Below are 20,000 nucleotides of genomic sequence, written 5' to 3'. Positions count from 1 at the left end.
AATCCAGACTCTTCGTCAGATGATGATAAGATGGATTTTATCTTTGGATGAAGAGTCTAGTATGACTCGAATAATCACATTCTAGGAGTTCTCTTATATTGCGGCTATGTTTCATTTCATGTGGCAGTATATATCAGTAAACTTCAATGAATAACTCATGATCCACATGATGTAATTTGTGCATTAGTTATATTAGTAATGACGATAATGTTATGTGATATTAATATTGATATTATGTAATATTAATGTTCCATGGTGTAAGATATTGATATATATTGCTTTATATTAATATTTATGTTTTATCATCATATTATTAATTCATTTATGTATTATTATATCCAGATATATAATTCTGTAGAATGGAAATTATAATTACTCCTCAAAATGTCAGCTATCCAACTATCAACAGATGTTGTCAAAAGGCTTTCCTAGTTTCTAAGCTCATAGAACTCCATTTATCCAACCTCTCTGCACTCTCAGCTGCAAACAATGCCTGATTGGTCAAGTATCACAAAGGCAAATTAATGTATTCAATTTTTCAAGTGGAAAGCAGCAAACCAAATGTTTATCTTATAAAGTAATACATCAGTATTTGAATATATAATTGGTATAATGAGAATAAAAAAACAGGTTTCTCTAGGTAACATAATGTTGCATTCTGCAAAGGGAGTAATAGGGGAGAGTCAAGGACGTTGGGGTTTAGAAGTCCTCAAATTACCATGCATTAACATTCCCAAAATCCTCCATTGCAGAGAAATATCCCCTCACAGCTCTCCTAAGACCATAGGCCAACACCTGCTCCTCAAGTGCTCTGCCCTGGCCCTCATAACCCCCTTCTACAGTGCCAGCCTCGTGGAAACTGTGCAGAGCGAGATTGCAAGCGAGAAACCAGGTGTTCTTGATGTTTTCAAGGAAGGCCTCACGAGACTACTGTCTTTCACGCAGCCTCAGACAGGTAGGCCTGGGTGGTGATATGTTAGGTTACTACTATAGGATGCACTATTGGGGACCTTTGTACTTTAGTATGTTCTATTGTGATGTCACTTTCTGGGGTCAGTAAGATATAATATGAATGTATGGTCTATATCCTACTGTACAGAGGTACCAGCTGTTATGACTTTGGTGTAATCATTAAGATTTTACTGAACATGATATAAGATTATGATGTCTTATGCAATTATCACATCATGCTATATTTGTTAAACACTTTTGTGTGTTTTCAAGTGGTTTTCCTAACCTTTTCCAATCCAGATTTGAAAATTAAGCTAAGCTACATTAGCATTTATCATCTTCATTTTTCACTGTCATTTTCATTTTTCATATTCCTTCTTCAGTCTCATCGTCACTCTCACTTGCCATCCTCAGTACGTACCTCACATTCTTACTCTCTCCTTCCCAGGACGCATGCTGCCCGTCTGGCTGCTCATCCTCCCTACAGTCACACACGGCATTCTACAGTATTTAATCGGCAATGCAGTCTCTACCATAACATCCCATGCTTTGAGACGCTACCAGAAACAGGACCAGCAGAAGCAGGTTACTGTACACTCTCTTTCTTTCTTTCTCTCCTTCTCTCTTCCTCTCTTCCTCTCTTTCTTTCTTTCTCTCTCTCTCTCTCTCTCTCTCTCTCTCTCTCTCTCTCTCTCTCTCTCTCTCTCTCTCTCTCTCTCTCTCTCTCTCTCTCTCTCTCTCTCTCTCTCTCTCTCTCTCTCTCTCTCTCTCTCTCTCTCTCTCTCTCTCTCTCTCTCTCTCTCTCTTTTTTTTTTTTTGTGCAGGCAGAACAAGAAGAGGAAGGTGACTCAAACCATTCCAGTGTCTGAAATGGGATCCTTTGCCAATAAGGATGTTTTTTACTGTGACACTCACAATCATAAGGGCAGGTTTTCTTCCTCTTCCCAACCTCTTCATGTTGTCTTTATTGTAGATGGTTATGTTTCACATTTGTTCATGACAGCACACAAATACGAAAAAATAAAATTGCTTTTTGTCCTCCCATAAACAGCAATACTTCTATTACACTGAGAAAAAAAAAAAATAATGAACTGATATGAATCATATACAACAATTTTAGTCAACTACAGCATTGATAGAGCCTGTCATATAGCACATATAAGTCTCTAAATAAAGTAAAACCCACAAAAAATGAAACACAAAAATAGCTGTAGTTTTACAATGAGTGACTGAAAGAGACTGGGAAAAGTCAAAGCATGTTGTGAAGCTGCCTCACTCTGAAATAAAACTCTTCCTGGAGATTGGCCATGCAAATCTATCCCCCTGTCCGCAATGGGTTAACAAAAGCAGATACTCTGTTTATATTTTTATTTTTGTATATTTACCAGAACTTATTTCTTAAAGTACAATAACAATCCACCATTATGTATATTGATTGACAAAAGTACGACCCCATTGCAGGGTGCTGTGAGTAAAGACTCCGGTTCCTTCCTGGATGCCTCAGTGCGCCTGCAGTCCGCATTCATCGGCCACCTAGCCTCAGACGTTATTCTGTACCCTCTAGAGACCATTTTGCATAGGTGAGTTGTCACTATACATACGTGGATACATATAGTGCACATATGTGTATCTATGCATTATAATTACCAATTTTTCAATGAGCTACTGAAATTGTGAATGCAAAGAAGACAAAGTATAAAGATTGTTGTTGATGGTGATCACATTGAAAGGGTAGAACAGTTCAAGCATGTTGTTTTTTATCGAGATGCATGTTAGTAACTATTTTATTACATTGAATCACTGCAACTTTTATTTCTCCCTCTCTCATCAGGCTACACATGCAGGGCACGCGCACAATTATCGACAGCTTGGACGTAGGCTACGAGGTGAAGCCAATCTTGACACGATACGAAGGTTTTTTCGACTGCCTCCACACCACTATTCACGAGGAAGGGTTCTTTGGCCTCTTTAAGGTAAGACTCTGTGTGTATGGAAGGAGGGGGTGAGGTGAAAAGGGAGTAGGTTTGGGTGGGAGTAGGTGTATGTTAACTGGTGGCAGCATTTGCCGATATCCCATCATGGCTTTTTGTATGGCTGGTACACCAAGTGATTGCTCATGTAGTGAGTAGCTGTGGCTTGAGCGGGGAATAACCAAAGGTGTTAGGCCTATGCATATGAAAATACCATGGAACAAGACCAGGTGGAGGCAAACTGCCCTGGCATCATTGGGTTAATATGGCAGTGTATGAAGTTTGTGTATATGTATGTTTTGGTGTGTTTTTGCATGTTTTTTTAAATATGTATAAGTGTGTATTTTTTTCTTGTATCTATCTGCATGTGTGTGGAAATATAGGCAGGTTTTTGTATACTTCTTAATTTTTGTGTGTGTGTGTGCGCATGTGTGTGTGTGTGTGTGTGTGTGTGTGTGTGTGTGTGTGTGTGTGTGTGTGTGTGTGTGTGTGTGTGAGTGAGTGTTTGTGTGTGTGTGTGTGAGTGTGTGTGACCTGAGAACTAGGCAAATCCTCATAGTATGGAAAAAAAAGAAAAAGATTAAAATCTCCAGAACAATTTTTCATGTTATTTAAGACCAGATATACATTGGGTAGGAATTTTTCATATGACTGAAATCCCAACCAGTAAATACTGTCTGTCACAGTTGTCTGGTACAGTATCAAAAATTTATAGTAACTAGTAATTCATTAATTAAAAGTATTATCTATTGATGTAACATATTTATTGAATGTTTGTAGTAATCCTTATTGTCAACTATGCTCATCTCACCTGACACAGACCTGATGTAATTGAAAAGCAAAATTTGACCCAATTTTATGATTAACATTGCTGACCTGATCTGATCTTACAAGATTTGACCTACCTTGGTTTGATCAAACCAGACCTTTCCAGACTAGACAGTAGATCACTTGACGCAACTCACCTTTCCTTTGCAATTGCAGGGTTTTGGAGCAATGTGCATGCAATACGCTCTCCACGCAGCTGTACTGAAATTTGCCCAGGTCATCATTAGGGAAGTCACGTTTATCCTCGTCCCCCCGAAGCCCAAGCTAAAACAACAGGTACGTTTTTGTCGTATTTTGTTTGGTTGGAGTCATTGTTTTTGTATATACTTATTTTCTTTTCTTTTTTTTCTCTCTCTCTCTTCCCCTTTTTTGTCTTTTGTGTTCTTTAGACATCTTTTTCCTCTTGTGTTTTCCCTTTTTATGTATTCCATCTTTTTTTTTTTTTTCTTTAATACCTGTCTTTTTTGTAGTCTCCATATAATTTCATACTTTGTTTTTAGGATGTTTTGCGATTTTATATCATCATATGATTACAATTATGGTCTGTTTATCCTCATCTGTCCATTGAATATTGTCATGTGTGGCAACTTCATAGTACTGCCTTGTGACTGACTGAAAATCAACATGTCTAATGATCTTACTTATTTGTGATAAATATTCAAGCTATTAAGCAACATTTGAAATAACATTCATCTGATCACTGGAGTTAACATCTGGTATAGTGAACACTATCAATTTCTTTGTATTCTCTTCCTGTCACTGTGCTGTGGTTGCAATGCAGATTCACTTTGCATTGCATGATATCAGTGCATATCGGCCAGGGTTGAATTTACGCATAACTTTGGAAGTGTTTTTTGTATATCTGTATAATTTTTTTTACTGAATTTCATAGTTTGAGCATTTATCACAACTAACTAATGACATCAGCCGAGGCAGAAATCCCTAGTGGCCACATATGGCTAAAATATACAATGTTCAGTGGCCAGATCAGTTTGTTTGTTTTTACTCAGTAATGCCAGGTGACAAGATATCATTTCATCTGGTGGCTTTACCTGCCACTTGGGACAAGATATTTTGTCCATAGCTTTCCATATGGCTGGTGAGCCAGGTGATTGGGCGCGTAGTAGTTGGCCACGGCCAGAGGGGGCGAACACCCTGAGTTATTAGGCTTACATGCTTGAAGTACCCTGGTGTTTAGACCATTTGGAGTCAAAACTGACCAGTCGGCAAGGTGTTAATGAGATAATGAATGGAATGATTGTAGAAATTGTAACTGAAACCTGTGTACATATATCTTTATAACACTAAGTAAATGGTGTTTAATATATGCAAGTGAAGGCTGTTTTGTTTTTGTTTTTTTAGATTTTCACCAGTGCTCTTTCACTTTTACATTAAGGGATTATGGTATGCAGTGTTAGATCACGCTTGTGTGATTTCCATAAATGTTTTAGATATGCAAACAATATGTAGTTCAATACCTTTCAAAAGGAGCAGGTAAATAATGTAAAGGAGATAGTGGGATAGGAAAATCTAAGATATGATTGAGTAAATCTAGTAAATACATGGGCAAATCTGATATAATTCAAGGTAAATGGAATGGTTATTTGGGTAAATTGATTTGATGTTAGGGTAAGTATAGTATATTATGAGATACATCTAACAGATTTTTATGTAAACCTGGTAAATACTTGTGGGAAATCAGATATGTTGTGAGGTAAGTGATATAGATATTTGGGAAAAGGAAATGAGTGTTGAGAGTAAATTGGATAGACAATCAGTGAAATCAATATGTTAGGTATTTAGGTACATGATTTTGACCTGAATGTTTATGAAGATAAAAACCATTCTATAGATTATTTTGATATAGAATGTTTTTTTTTTTTTTTTTTTTTTTTGTATTTTTTGAACTGTAGCTTTGATAGAGCCTGTCATATGGCATATAAAAGTCTCTAAACACAATAAAACACACACAAAATCAAACATAAAAATGGTTCTAGTTTTATGATGTGTGACTGAAATAGAGTGGGAAGATTTATGATGCTTCAAGCTGCCTCGCTCTGAAATTAAACCCATCCTGGAGACTGGGCAAGGGAGTCTATCCCCGTCCGCAATGGGTTAAGAGGCTTTTGAGATTTATAGAAGCCCTTGGCAATGAAAAGTGATGGCTACTGTGGTTTTCTGTGTGATAAAGAATTTGTGATGTTGATTTTGAAAGAGACAAAGATTCTCTGAAAATGAAAAAAAAATCCTTTGATTACTAAGAAGAAAAAAATATACACGAATAACTAGAAAATATTCATCTAATGCTCCATTAGTTTACCATGAAAGAGAGAAGAGACTTGTGAAGGTGCATACAGCTTGGCTCTCTCTAGTATAGCATTCCTAGGTCCAGCAGCTTTGACAGTCTTGGACAGTCATTTGAATCCAGCGGTCATTCTTTTGCATGACCACTGCTTGGCCAGCTGTCAAACCACTACTGCTGCTTATAATTTTTATGTACTACAGCTGACTTAAATTATTGATGTATTAACTCATTGCAGACAGGGGGCATTCAGGACAGGATATATCTGAAGCCATGGGCACCAGCTAGAAATTAATGGGACAGGGAAAATGTCTTCTCCACGCTCTTGGCATGGCAGAATTGCCCATTGAACTTTCAGTCATAATGCTTCATGACTTTCCTATATGTCATAACACCCATCTGCAAGGGGTTGACTTGGATAACGGATATCTTGCCTCTAATTAGACTCCACAGTGTACCCCTGAGAGGCCATTTTTTGGACAAAAATGAAAGTCATCACAGAAGCATTTTCTGCTACTTTCTTTAGTGTTAAAAGTATAAATTATTTGAGTATGACAAAAAAAGAAGAAAGTACATGTAAGCAAGTGGGATTTTTGTCCAAAAGAGGTTTGATATATGTGATTCATAGTGGCAAGTATTTTTTAACATTTTTATTGGTTCACTCTGCCAAAGGGTTTGAGACCTCCTTGTAGTGTTTATATGGACCAGGGTTTAAACCAGACTTACAAGAGTTGATGTTACTGTATTACTACATGCCTCCCAAGAGATCAGTTGCTGTGTTATTTTGCCTTTATTTTACCCCAAGAACCAAGTACTGGTTCTGTAAATCTGCTTCTCTGACATCTATTTGGTTCCAAGCTTGCTGGACTGTTGAGTTTCAACCAGCACTCACTTTCAATTTCAGGTTGATCGTAAAAGATAACAGTCTTTTAAGGCCATTTGTGATTTCAATCATATGAAATTCTTTATCGTTAACTTTAAGAATATGGCTAGTAATTAAGTGATGATTTCTATTCAACATACTCAAGGATGTTTTGTATTTATTTTACCAATTGGGACATCATTTTCCCCCTTTGATTACAACTATTCAACATATCAAATATCATTTTTATCCATTGGTTGCATCCATTCAGCATTTTACTTTTCTTTTCAAAATTTTCAACATTTTTAAATCATTCTGCATTATCATTTTCATTTTTTCAGCATTCTTTCAGCATCACTTTTAACCCAATTCCTTTTTTGTTATTGTGATTTTTAAACCTTTTTCATCCATTCATCATTTTTCACTCCATGCCCAAAAAAAAAAAATTCCCCCCCCATTCAACCTTTCTCTCAACGTCCACTTTCCCAGGACCGGCTGGACCCCACACAGCAAGTGCTCGATCGCTAAAAGAGAGAGAGAGAGATAGTGTGTGGGTGCGAGAAGTAGGTAATGAAGGTGGTCCTCGTCCTCCTCTGTAAACATTTCTATGGCATGATCTAAAGCTTAGTGCGTCGTCTAGTACAAGATAAATTGTCAGACGCTTATGGTTATGTTGCTGTCGAAGCACTAGCATGTGTCCTACTTTTTTATTTTCACTATTGCACTGGTGCACATGCGGCTGTATGTTTATATGTGTGTGTCTATTTATATGTGCGTGTATATATACACGAACATGTATATACACATAAATGTTTCCACACACACACACAGACACATACATATATCTATATCTATCTATCTATCTATCTATCTATATATATAGATATAGATATATAGATATAGATAAAGATATATATATATAATGTGTGTGTGTGTGTGTGCGTGTACACAATTTTCTTTCCTCACTGCTGTTCCACTGCAGATGCATATCACCCCCTGAGCGCTCACCTCCTAGTCTCACTTTGATATTTGATTAGTCAGCTTGAGGGATGTGATTGGGATTTTTTTTTGGGGGGGAGGTGTTTCTTTTTTCTTTTCTGTGGAGAGGACTGTCTAGTCTTATTCTATTATTATTATTGTTATCATTATTATTATTATTATCAACATCACTTTTCCCACTTCATTGGATGAATTTACTGTTGGTGTCTGAGGTATATTCAGGATTTTTTCTACTTTTTCTTTCTTTGAATATACTTATCTTATTTTGGTGATTTTCTTAGTGCAGCTTTCAGGTAATCTTATGCTAGTTTTTTTTTTTTTTATGTCATTCAAAACAAGATATACATAATTGGTAGTGTTTACATATGACTGAAAGCAGTTCTTGGATTAAGGGTGGAAATTGTTGTAATGTTTTTTCCTTTATTTCTTATTTCTCTCTGTTTTCAGTGCTAATGAAATGTAATTAATTTGCTTCTCTTTGCAATGTGTTCTGTGCAGCTGAATTTATGATTTGCTACACATTTTAAAATTTTGACCTGATTAAAGTATTGCAATGTGCAATTTGATGTAATGTACTTTGTGCCTAAGTGTACCTTGTGCCTAAACTGTAGATTTTTTTTCCAGAACAAGTATGTAGTATGATACTTTTTTCTTTTTTTTCTTTATTTATTTATTTTCAATGAGAAAGTGTATTGAATATAGATGTCATAATTATTTGTTCTGAATTGGTTAGGAAGTAGACCCCAAGTTGGATATTCATTGCAGAGATAGATCTAGAATTGTGAATCTGGTCTTAAGTCCGATTGCAAACATTTTTCCCCCCTTCTCTTTCTCTTTTCCTGTGAATGGACAGGATCTAGTGGGCCCCCTGGCTCCCAGCGCCCCCTACACCCCCCTCCAGGCTGTGCCCCCACCTGGCATGGCGGGCCTGCACTCCCCCCCGCTCACCTCCTCCCCCCGCCACCACCAGGGTTCCCCCAGGCAGGGCCTTCATGGTGTGGGGAGGGGCCTCGTCTCTGGGGGTGCAGGGGAGACCTCCTCTCCGGCTCGGAGGCTGCGGGAGTTTGACGTGCGAGCGGAAATGGAAAAGCACAAACTCAACCTCTCCATCGATGACTGAGCTCCTGGCGAACAGCAACAAAACTCCTCTTTTTTATAATTATATTATTAGGAGCTGAAATGTGAAAATATATATTATTTATCTATATATATCTATATTTATATTATATCTATTATTATATATATATATATATATTATATATATATATATAATATATATATATATATATATATATATATATATATATATGTATATATATGTATATATATGTATATATATGTATATATATATATATATACATATACATATACATATACATATACATATACATATATTTTATATTTATATATATATATAAAATATATATATATTTATGTATATATATATATAGACACATATTCACATTATTTTTCTTTTAAATTTTTGGGGGTGTGGGGGTGAAGAGCAGTGAACAGATTTTGACTTTCTTTTTCTCTTGTAACCCAAAACAGCTGTCATTTTTATTTATTTTTATTTTTAGGAAAGGTTGAAACTGTGCCATTCATGTGCAAAGGTTATATTATGTTATAAATATAGCAGCATTTCGTTTTCTTTCACTCCTTCCTCAAACTCTGCTTTTGTGACAGTAGTAGCCCACAGCCTTTTGATTTCAACATAGCTCTCAAAGTTTCACAGCATTCATACAAGATATATATATATATATAAAAATACATCCCTATAGCTATACAGATTAATATTATTATCACCAAATTAACTATCAAGTCTTGACTTACTGAAATATCCAGTTTCCAAATAACTCCTTCATTTAGTATATGGATAATTCTCCTGGCTTCTGCTTCTGTCTTGAAATTGTTCAGATTTTTTCCCTTTTTTTTAGTAGGTTATATATTATCGTGTTAACAGGAGACGGTAAAAAAAATTGCTCGTTCCATTGTTCATATAAAGTTTGTTCTTTTTTTTATTCATTTTGATTCTCCTGTTCTACACCGTGTACAGAACACATATGGCGTACATAGATATATATATATCTTTGAAAAGGATTTTTCAATATGTTCTGTATATCCAGTGTTGTTGACTGTATAGAAAAAAACTGCTTCAATTACTCTAGACTGGCCCTTAATTGTTAGTTGATTTTGGTAAAATAAAAGAGAAAAAAATATTTACCTGCTTATGAAAAGAAAAATTGTGTCGGGGTTCTTCATAATAGCAACTTATGTCTTGTATATGTCCATTGTAGCATGGTAAGAGCTCCTCTGTATGTTACTTGTAAATAAAAGATTTAAAATAAAAAACATTATTTTTTTTATTTGTACATCTATTACAAAATGGTAAATAAGAAAAAATAAAGACAAAGTTCTCTATAGCATAGGTGTATTGAACAGCCAAAATATTATGCAAAATTGCTCTTCTTTTCCTTTTATCTTTATTTCTTTACCTAGACTATACTATGCTTGACCAGCTAGTAGCTGATTCATAGGTGTTGAGAATGATTTGCCTTATCAACAGCTAGATAGCCAGTAGTTGAGTATTGATGTCTTCACAGCAGAATAGAATCTAATATTTCATTTTCTGCCAAGGACGTGATAACGAGAACTGACAATGGCCCAAGTACAGTTGTCATTCATAGCGTTCTGTTTAATCTTAGGAATTTATGTTGTTTTTATTTTAATTTAAAATAAACATTTTCTTGTATAAATAATAAAATCTTTCAAGTTTTTATAACTGATATCAGTAAAAATAAATTATTCCCAAAATAAACACTGACATGAGACTATGTGCACTAAAAAATGTTTCCTAAAGATGCCTTTGTAAAAAGTGTACCTAATAGGCTGGGAAACATGAAACATTTCTAAATATCATCTTCTAATGTTCAAATCTCTGATAAACAAAATATACACAAGATTTAGTTACTTGGAAACTTTTTACAGAAAGATAAATTGACAGATGGAAGAGGATAAGAAAGTGAGACAAGAAATAGACATATGCACATAAGTATTTGCCTCCATATAGTAGGCATTTAGACACAGAAGGCCTCAATCATCAAAAGACAAAGTGAGCAAAATTCTGATAAGATTTGGAACTCAAATAACTGGTTTGGATACAATTTTCTTTTGAGTAGGAAGCAATACCAAGATTGCTATAGTCACCTAAACACAGTAGGGCAAAACAACCCCTACCCTCCTCAATACATCTACCCATCTAGCTAATCAGGCCTTTTGCATTCACTTGGCTTGTATAGATAGTGTGCGGATATATAGGGGGTGTGGCTCATTTTACAACTTTGCGCCACTGACTAGATGTCAACATTGGTCGATTTTATATCCAATTTTATCTCGAATATAATATCGACTGGTGTTCGAGGCCTTCTCTAAGCATTTGATATAATGGTAATTATGTATAAATGTATGCACCTTTCACCTCCTACCTCTTCCTCTCTTGCCATCTGTATTTTAAATAGATTTTTTCTTCATATGCTTACTTTGTCATCATTGGTTTACTTTAACCTCCAGTTAATTCTTACTACCATAGTAATTGTTCTCAGAAAAACAATACTTAGACAATGTAATGGGTCCTAAGGTAAAATAACAGGGCCATACTACTTAAAAATAAATATTCTTTTACTATAATTGTTTGAATGGATTTAACTGTCTATTAATTCATCTACTCACTTGTACTTACCAGGTATTTAACTGGATTTTAATGGCTACCTATTTGAGTGCCTGTGTGTGTGCTTGTGCTATGCGTGTGCACATTTGAGTGTCCGAGTGTAAGTGTGCACACACGAGTAAGAGTTCCTGTGTGTGCTTGTGTGCAGGTGCATGTGCATTTATAAGTGTGCACCTTGCACATATTTCCGCATGTGCGTTTATAAGTGTGCATCTTGCACATATTTCCAAAGTTCTGACATACATTTAAATAAGGGTTACTGAGGGGAAAAAAATGAAAAATAAAAGTCTTTGGATGTGTATTTTCACTTTAAGATAAACTTACCCATCATATTAAATAGCACTGGTGAGAAAGGGTACAAGTTAATTAGCTCTTAAAATAAATAATCATTACATGAAGTCTTCCTCTCCCTTCAAGAACCAGTGCAATTCCTGTCAAAGTAACATATCCTGGATTTATCTAGAATTATTGCATGTAAACCAGCAAATATTACTCGTTTATGGAAAGAGCACATGCCTTGATATTCAAAGCCTTTATTTCATCATGAAAATTTTCAAAGAAAATTCAGTACTGAAAAAGGCACCCTTTCATCTGGTTCATCCCCTTCTCAATCACAGATAAGTATGTAGATGTAGGTATTCACATATATAAAAAGGCCGTTTTATGCTAGCATCCCACTCTAGCTGGGAATACAAAAGTAGGGGCTATAAAACGGCTTGGTTAATGGACTCCCCAATTGTCTCCAGCAATGGAGGTACAACATAAAGGTAAAAAAAAAAAAAAATCCCTTGTACTCCTCTCATAATGTGGTTGTTATATATTTATTAACAGCTAAAAGGGCACACGCGCTGTCGTTTTATTTAAGGCGTGCAACGGCCGACGAATCTGGGGTAGAGCGTGGCTTCTCTTATGTGGTAACGGTTGGCGATCCAACAGAGGAAGCGTTCTAATCCCAGCCCATAGCCTCCGTGGGGGCTGGTCCCGTACCGACGCTGAAATGATGCGAAAAGTGATGGGTTTTAGAGCAATCATACTGTACAGGGCTGAAATGATTGGAAGGAAGTTACATGTCAGATGATCTCTATTGTATGCGATTGCAATCAATGAAAATGGGATATTTTTTCTTTATTCTTTTTTCAATATTATACATCAGCAACATTTGTTAGTCCACCTATATGATATATAGGAAAAATATCAAATACAACAGAGTAAGCAATACTTATTTTCTATGTAACAAAATTGTACAGCACTATATTCCCATACTGCTCCGTATCACTTTGGAGATTCCCCTAATAAAAGAATCGGGAAGTAAATAAACAAAAACAAAAGATTATGACTGAGCACCAACCTGATCCGTATACCAATAGTAAGGCTTTGCATCCAAGTCGTTAGCCTTGTAGGCCTCCATGAGTTCCTGGTAATCGTGCATCCTCATAGAACCCCCAACAATCTCTCCTACACCTGGCATTAACAAGTCAACCTGAAAGTATTACAAATTAAGTGAGTGAGAAAATGCTGAAGTAAATCAAACAATAATTCTAAATATTGTAAAAATAAACAATAACATCCAATAACATCATCATAATATCAATATCAAAGATAAATATATTGCACTGCAATTTTCTAGCAATATATATACATAAAAGTAATGCTTTCATCATACGTGATTTAAATAAAATGATTAAATCCCAAACATTGAAAAAATAGGAATGGATGTCAATAATGTAAAAAAAAAAAAGAGAGAGGCCAGACAAAAACAAATCTTGGGGTTAATCTTTTCGTGATGGGTCATCTCTAAAGATGTACAGTCTAGCGAGTGCATTTTAACCCCCTACAATCTGATTGATAATGCATTAAATAATCACATTTATTTACTCTAATTCAAGTCATGCAAAAACTGAGTTTGGAAACTACAGGTCAAAATCTACATGATGATAACTAAAAAATAATAGTCATTTTCTGGCTTCCTGTGGAACACTGGTACAAATTGCATGTCTTCACATGAGCATGAATTTATTTAGTACAAACATCCTTTAGGGATTAAGATATCCAAAGAACTTTCTATCCTTTTCTAGAACTTTTGGCAAAATAGGAGCAACAACACATCTAAGGATTGGAGACTTACAGACTCCGTTAGGTTCTTGTCATCCTGGCATCGGGACATGTAGAAGGCCTTGATGCCCGCAGGGAAGCGGTTCAGCAGGATTGGTCTGCCGATCTTGTCTGTCATCTTACGCTCTGGCATCTCAGGAATATCCTGTAGGGAAAAACAGGAAAATTTAATAAGGAGTGCAAGAGGAGGTGGAACGAGGAGAAGCTGGTCCAGATCTGTCGCCTTGTGCCGAAGCACTTTTGGGGAGTAGATTTGAAGGAGTTACATAGTGACTTGTAATTTGATTCATTCTGGTACAGAAAGGAGCAGAAGAGAAGTCAAGGAGAATGGTGGAAGTTTATGTAGGAAAATTAAAATACAACTGTTTTTTTAATCAACTTTCCAAATTTTCAAGTCTTCTTTGAGGATAATAATCTCAAACCCACCCTTACATACACACATGTGCACACACACAGAAACGCATAAAGAAACACACACGTACACCGTAAAATCTCCTTAAAACCCAACCAAACTGACCTCTCCAAACTCGTACAATGTCCCATCCTCTTTGGTGATGCCATTGTCCTTGAGGTACTGGATGGCCTCCGCGTAGGGCATCCTGAGGAAGGGCCGCTTGGGAGCCACGAACTCGGGGTGCAGGTCCTTCATCAGCTCTGACCCAACTGGGTGCTTCAACACACGCTCCACTACATCGCACACCTTGGGAAGGAGAGAAGGGGAATACAATGTGGTAAAAATGACATTTCATAACCCACTTAGACCAGAAATATCGTTTTAATGTTGTGCATAAAATAAAGTATCTTTTCATCTACAAATTCATCTAATCTTTTCTTTTTTCATCAGTTATAGACCAGAAGACAGATTACGCTACATACTAGGTCCTCAATGCGATCTAGGAGCTCATCAAAGGAGATGAAGGGGCACTCAGCCTCAACATGAGTGTAAGATGCCAGATGCCTTCTCGTGCGCGACTGCTCTGCTCGGTAGCTCTGCTCGATGCAGAATACATCGCCAAAACTATAAGCAATGTATAAAAAGATCAAGGTTATGCAAACTGTGGAGAAGTAAGAATTTTAAAATACAACTAAAAGAAACAGCCCTGCACTTGACTAACTAATCTCAGTAATGACAGGTATCAATAAAAAATTATATATCTATATATATATCAAATGACACCAAACCCTAAAGTAACAAAAGTAGCAACAACAAAAAAGGTTTATACTCAAAACAAGTAACAAAAATGTTGAAATAAAATGCTCTATGACAATAATAAAAAGAAGTTAAAGAAAGCACTCCTCACCTGGGAATGCACGTCTCCAGGTAGAGCTGGCTGGACTGAGTGAGGTAGGCCTTTTCGCCAAAGAAGTTGAAGTCGAAGAGCGTGGATCCACCCTCGCACTGCGTCTGCACCAGGGCTGGGGGGGATATCCATTCATAGCCACGGTCCGTGTAGTGGTCCACGAAGGCCTTCATCAGGATGGAGCGCAGCCGCAACACCTGCAGGGCGAGTGATGGAAAGGGCTTTGATTGGGGTTGATGGTATTAGGCTGGGGCTGGCTGGCTGGTTAAGAGGAAGGGAGGGGAAGGGAGGGGAAGGAAAAGGAAGGGAGGGGAAGGGAGGGGAGTGAGTGAGGGGTTGGTTAGATTGATGGGAGTGAACTTATGATTAGTATGGTTACATTTTTGGTTGGGCAGTGGTAATTTTCAACTGGTTAGTTTAATGACTGATTCCATTTGAATGGCTGGGTTGAAGGAGTGCAGCAGGGGAAGCATTTCAGTAGATTTGTGAGCTATTTAATTGATTGATCTTAGCATCCAAAGATAGCTTTCCTAGTCCTTTGGCACCTATCAAAAGTATGACTGTCCTTCATGATTCTGATATCAACAGGTTTCATTTTGCATTTGATATTTTGTCTGCTTTTCATATTGTGCTACAATTGTTCTACTCCATACTCTTATCCTGAAACTTGAGGCTGTTTTGTTATGACTGAAAATTAACCCTGATACTGATGAGAAATACTCCTGATACGTGATGAGTAATGTTATACTGAAGCTAGCAAATTCTGTTTTGTTTTATTTTGTCTTCATATAATCAATTTAACCCCTCAAGATCAGACCTTCATAAGCACAAAGGGAGGGAAAGTGCATTTCTTTTGTCTATTTAAAAATTTCTCTGCCAAAGTCTTTCTAATTTGAAAATGACTGCAAAGGATAATTTGAACACATTTCTGGACACTCTTTTTGGAAGCCATGTTTTGTAGGTGTGCACATATACCTGAGAACGACAATTGCATTAATTCACCCTTTAACCCATTCGCGCCGGTTGACGTGCTGACACGTGGTCGAAAAAAGCCCCGGACCCGGGTGACGTCCTGGCACGTGCTACATGCTGAAACGTCCGCATTAGAATGATAGATTATTCTTAGTACAATTCGATTTTCATACTTGATTTGTCTTAGCTACTTTAGTTTATCCTTCTAAATAGTAGAAAATGGGATATAACGTAATATGAATGACGTCTCAGGTACATACGTAATCTTGATTACGGCATGGTGATTTCTGTTTCTGATTTGTTGAATATGATGATCTGAGTCGAAAGACTATCGTAAAATCAATTGTAATTGGCCGAGGTATAAAAAAATAAAAAAAAATAAATTATATAACATCTTTTTGTTGCCCCACTAAAAGAAAATGACACTTGAAAATCTTTCTTTTCGTTTAGGAAGAAAAAAAAATTGAAAAAAAAAACTATGTTTGTTACCTCACTAGAAGAATGCTTCCACTTCCCATTGGTATTACAACATAGGAGTAAAGAATATGGAAAAAGTTCAATAGAATAACACTAAAAAAACAGTGCTATAACATCTTTTTCGACTGATATACATCCTCTGAACATAGCACTACTTTCTACACATGATTACACTTTAGACGCAATCACGCAAACCATAAGGGGGAGTAGGCGAAATTCCGCCCCGGCGTGAATGGGTTAAGGATCAAGTTGATTAAACGAGGGAAATGATAGCCAAGTGTTTCCATGCTTCATCTCATTCTTCCTCTTCCAGTTCCAAGACAACCCTAAACAGAGTTCCTAATGACAAATGCGGAGGAATGAATGAGAATGAACAATTCCATAAAGCAGGATATGTAACTGATGTTTCAGGAGTATACCTTCTTCACAATGTCTTACTTCTGTTGATGTAATATCAGAACCTCAATTATACAGCTTGGTTAAGGACTGCTTCATTATTCTTATCTATACCTTTTCTAAAAGACTACACTAAGCCCTTCAACAATCCTAGCTAATCACGGTTGCTTTATTCGCTCGTTCTCGGTCTTTCCTTACCTTTGAGCAGTTCTCTCCGCGGATCATGAGGTGTCGCTTGTCCAGCTGCACGTCTGGGTTGGACAGCTGGTTGATCTCTGCCTCAGCACCACCAGCTGGCGACTCTCCCACCAGCTCCCAGTAATCCACCTGGAGTTCATGTCCACCTGGGGCCTACAAGGGGAATTGACATTTTAGCTTTGCAATATCCTGACCATCACAATACTGTCAGAATTTGTGTAAATGTTCTAAAAAAAAAAAAAAAAAAAAAGTCAAAATGCCATCAAAATAAGACCTGTGTGTTTTCAAAAATCCAAATCTAAATATGTCATAAAATGGAAATCAAACTGCTGCAGAAGCCTAGAAAAAAAGAAAGAAAAAAAAGTCTACCCCCTCCCCTAAAGACTGGAAACTCCACTCACCTCCTTCCCCTCGGGCACCTCCTGCAGCATGCCATAGAGAGTGACGGTGCTCTCTGTGTTGAGGATGATGGCCTCGTACGTCTGGCACAGCTGATCTGTCAGCACCGACTGTAGGTAGCCTGAGCCATCTCGCAAAACGATGAACATCATGTTCTTACCTGAAATAAGAAGTATTATTTAATTTATCATTAACCTTGATCAATTATTATCATAATTATCATTATCATCACTACTGATCATTCTTGATATTAAAATCATTATTGATCATTATAATTATCAATATTATTTGGTATACTTTTCAGGAATTAAATTGTTTACCTAAAAATATACAGTCTTTACATAACCATTACTGATATATTGGTATCTAGTTTGAAAGAAAGAAAACCCTAGACTTATTTTAAAAAAAGGTAAAAAGAAAAGCCACAAGGTTAAGATCATCTTTATAAAATCAATGCATTAATAATACCTTACTTCAATGTACTTTCATCATTCAAAAATGAAACCTCTTCAGTTTATTCAAGATGCTATTTTTACCATCAATTGTTAAAAAAATGTTTCTTCCCTACATACCCTGCCTTCTCAGCCTGTGGACCCATCCGTTGATTTTGACGCGCTTCCCTCTGTGCTCCTTTCCATCGCGGATCTTGATGCATGTGGGGGCTGGCAGGCTCTTGTCTTCTGTGATCACAATCTTTTTGGCTTCCTCGATGGCCTTCGCTCGCTTCTCGGCATCCTCTTTCTCTTTCTTGAGCCGAGCTTCGATCTTTTTGCACTCCTGAAACGGTGTCGTTCGGTTGGGCAATTATTTCCAGCTCCTGTGCTACTTATTTCTTAAAATAAGACTTTAAAAAGACTTTCATTGCTAAACATGTTCAAAAGTCAATACTGAAATTTATCTATAAAACTAAGTAGGAAAAGAGTTTATCTTATCTTTCTTTCAAGTTATCTAATATTAGAATCTACCTATCTGTATATGGTGTTTGTGCTTTTTCTTTTATAGAATTAGTAAGCATCAATTTCTGAAATCAAGAGCCTTGATACTCCTACTTCAGAAATCCATCTTAAATTCGACCTCTACTACATATCTAGCCAAGTAGCTGTTGTATCTGTTATCTAAATTCAATCTACCTTCACAAACATGCCTTCTTCAACAGTAATTCATCTTGGCAACACTGCCTTAACATTATCACACAACCTGCATATGAAATGATAATTTGTACTCACATCTTTCCATAGTTTTGTTAGCTTCTTCAACTGGCTCTTGGCAATCACTTCATATTTCTGAAACAAAGTAAAAAATGGTTACTTTAGTCAAATGTCCTTTCAGATATTTCTCATGTTCAATTGTGCATTACGTTAATTGGCATATTTCCTTTACATATCAGGTTTTTTTTGATGGATTGGTTTCCAGGAATCAAAAATTAGACATCAAGTGAAATTTCAACAAAACAACAATAATAAAAAAAAAAAGCTAAAATTCACTTAAAAGCACATTCAGATAAACATGCAATACTGACACTTATGGTTACTTTGAGTTTTATACATACACAGTGTATGTATACAACGTATGTGAGGTATGTTCTTGACGTATATATGTACATATATGTAAGTGTGAGTGTTAATGAGTGCGTGTGCGCGCGAGTGAGTGCATGTGCGCGCGAGTGAGTGAGTGAGTGAGTGAGTGAGTGAGTGAGTGAGTGAGTGAGTGAGTGAGTGAGTGAGTGAGTGAATGAATGACAAATGAATGAATATGTCTGCACGAGTGTGTTTTTGGGGAAAGGGAACCAATGTTTTGGTATAGGACACCGAAACAAGTTCATGCAATTGGTATGGATAACTGAAAAAAAGTATACATAAAAAAGGAGAGAAAAGAAAGTGAGGAAGAGAGAAATAGCAAATATGATACGTGTCTGCTCTCCCATTGCATACAGTAATAACCGCGACCAATAATCGGTTTCAGGTCATTTCTCGTTCGCAAAGGACATCAATACAGATCTGAATATTAAGTGATTTGCAAACATCAAGAGTATACCTTTTTTTCAGTCAACTCCCCATATAACACTTATTACTTGTGATGCATGCACTACAACAGATGCAAGCACATAAGGCATGTCTAAGAATACACTCCAGCCTGGAGACAATGCAGAAAGTTCAAACTCTTGCATGTGAATGGCTAAGACATTCTGTTAAAGCCTTGATGAATGTTTGAAAATGTTTTTATCAAGAGACACAAGAGAAAAATAAATGAGTTTACAGAAGCTGAAAGCCAATGACCCATTTTATAAAGTGTGGTAATTACTTCCTTTTTTCTCCTTTTCTTATTTTTAAGGCGCAATAATCAGAATACAGATGAGAGAATCGGTAATCAAAAGGGAACCTTTCTTATGCATTGTAATAATGGTACTGTCCTGTAAGCAAGTTTCTTCACTACTTATTGAAACAATGCAGTTTCGCTTCAAATCAAAATCTAAAATTAATCTTTTATATTTTTTAAAACTCTTTAA

At 36.4% G+C, this 20,000-nt stretch overlaps 2 protein-coding genes across 6 annotated transcripts in view; one reads left to right on the top strand and one right to left on the bottom strand.

Moving 5' to 3' along the window:
• Positions 1-9,672, top strand: part of LOC122258053 (mitochondrial outer membrane protein SLC25A46) — a 14,487-nt gene extending 4,815 nt beyond the window's left edge. For 2 of the 4 annotated variants that reach the window (XM_043023764.2, XM_043023763.2), the window contains exons 5-10: positions 753-955; positions 1,400-1,536; positions 2,413-2,531; positions 2,783-2,924; positions 3,906-4,025; positions 8,766-9,672. In XM_043023764.2, coding sequence (XP_042879698.1) covers positions 753-955; positions 1,400-1,536; positions 2,413-2,531; positions 2,783-2,924; positions 3,906-4,025; positions 8,766-9,032 — 988 coding nt within the window. In that variant the 3' untranslated portion in view covers positions 9,033-9,672. Of the gene's footprint in view, positions 1-752; positions 956-1,399; positions 1,537-2,412; positions 2,532-2,782; positions 2,925-3,905; positions 4,026-7,402; positions 7,481-8,765 lie in introns of all 4 variants that reach the window. The other 2 variants (XM_086530701.1, XM_086530700.1) reach the window with 2 other exon arrangements.
• A 2,248-nt stretch (positions 9,673-11,920) lies between these two features.
• The window catches only part of AsnRS (asparagine--tRNA ligase), a 12,682-nt gene continuing 4,602 nt past the window's right edge, over positions 11,921-20,000 (bottom strand). For both annotated transcript variants that reach the window (XM_043023765.2, XM_043023766.2), the window contains 10 exons: positions 18,721-18,777; positions 18,067-18,271; positions 17,497-17,654; positions 17,096-17,248; positions 15,053-15,249; positions 14,628-14,769; positions 14,269-14,451; positions 13,765-13,896; positions 12,988-13,119; positions 11,921-12,631 (listed from right to left, as the gene is read on the bottom strand). In XM_043023765.2, the coding sequence (XP_042879699.2) occupies positions 12,500-12,631; positions 12,988-13,119; positions 13,765-13,896; positions 14,269-14,451; positions 14,628-14,769; positions 15,053-15,249; positions 17,096-17,248; positions 17,497-17,654; positions 18,067-18,271; positions 18,721-18,777 (1,491 nt within the window). In that variant the 3' untranslated portion in view covers positions 11,921-12,499. The remainder of the gene's footprint in view (positions 12,632-12,987; positions 13,120-13,764; positions 13,897-14,268; positions 14,452-14,627; positions 14,770-15,052; positions 15,250-17,095; positions 17,249-17,496; positions 17,655-18,066; positions 18,272-18,720; positions 18,778-20,000) is intronic.

Source organism: Penaeus japonicus, unplaced genomic scaffold, assembly GCF_977035675.1.
Source record: "Penaeus japonicus unplaced genomic scaffold, GWHDUDI00000001_assembly GWHDUDI00000034, whole genome shotgun sequence".
NCBI lineage: Eukaryota > Metazoa > Arthropoda > Malacostraca > Decapoda > Penaeidae > Penaeus > Penaeus japonicus.
Note: the sequence above shows the minus strand (reverse complement) of the source record. Positions and strands in the feature narration are given on the sequence as shown.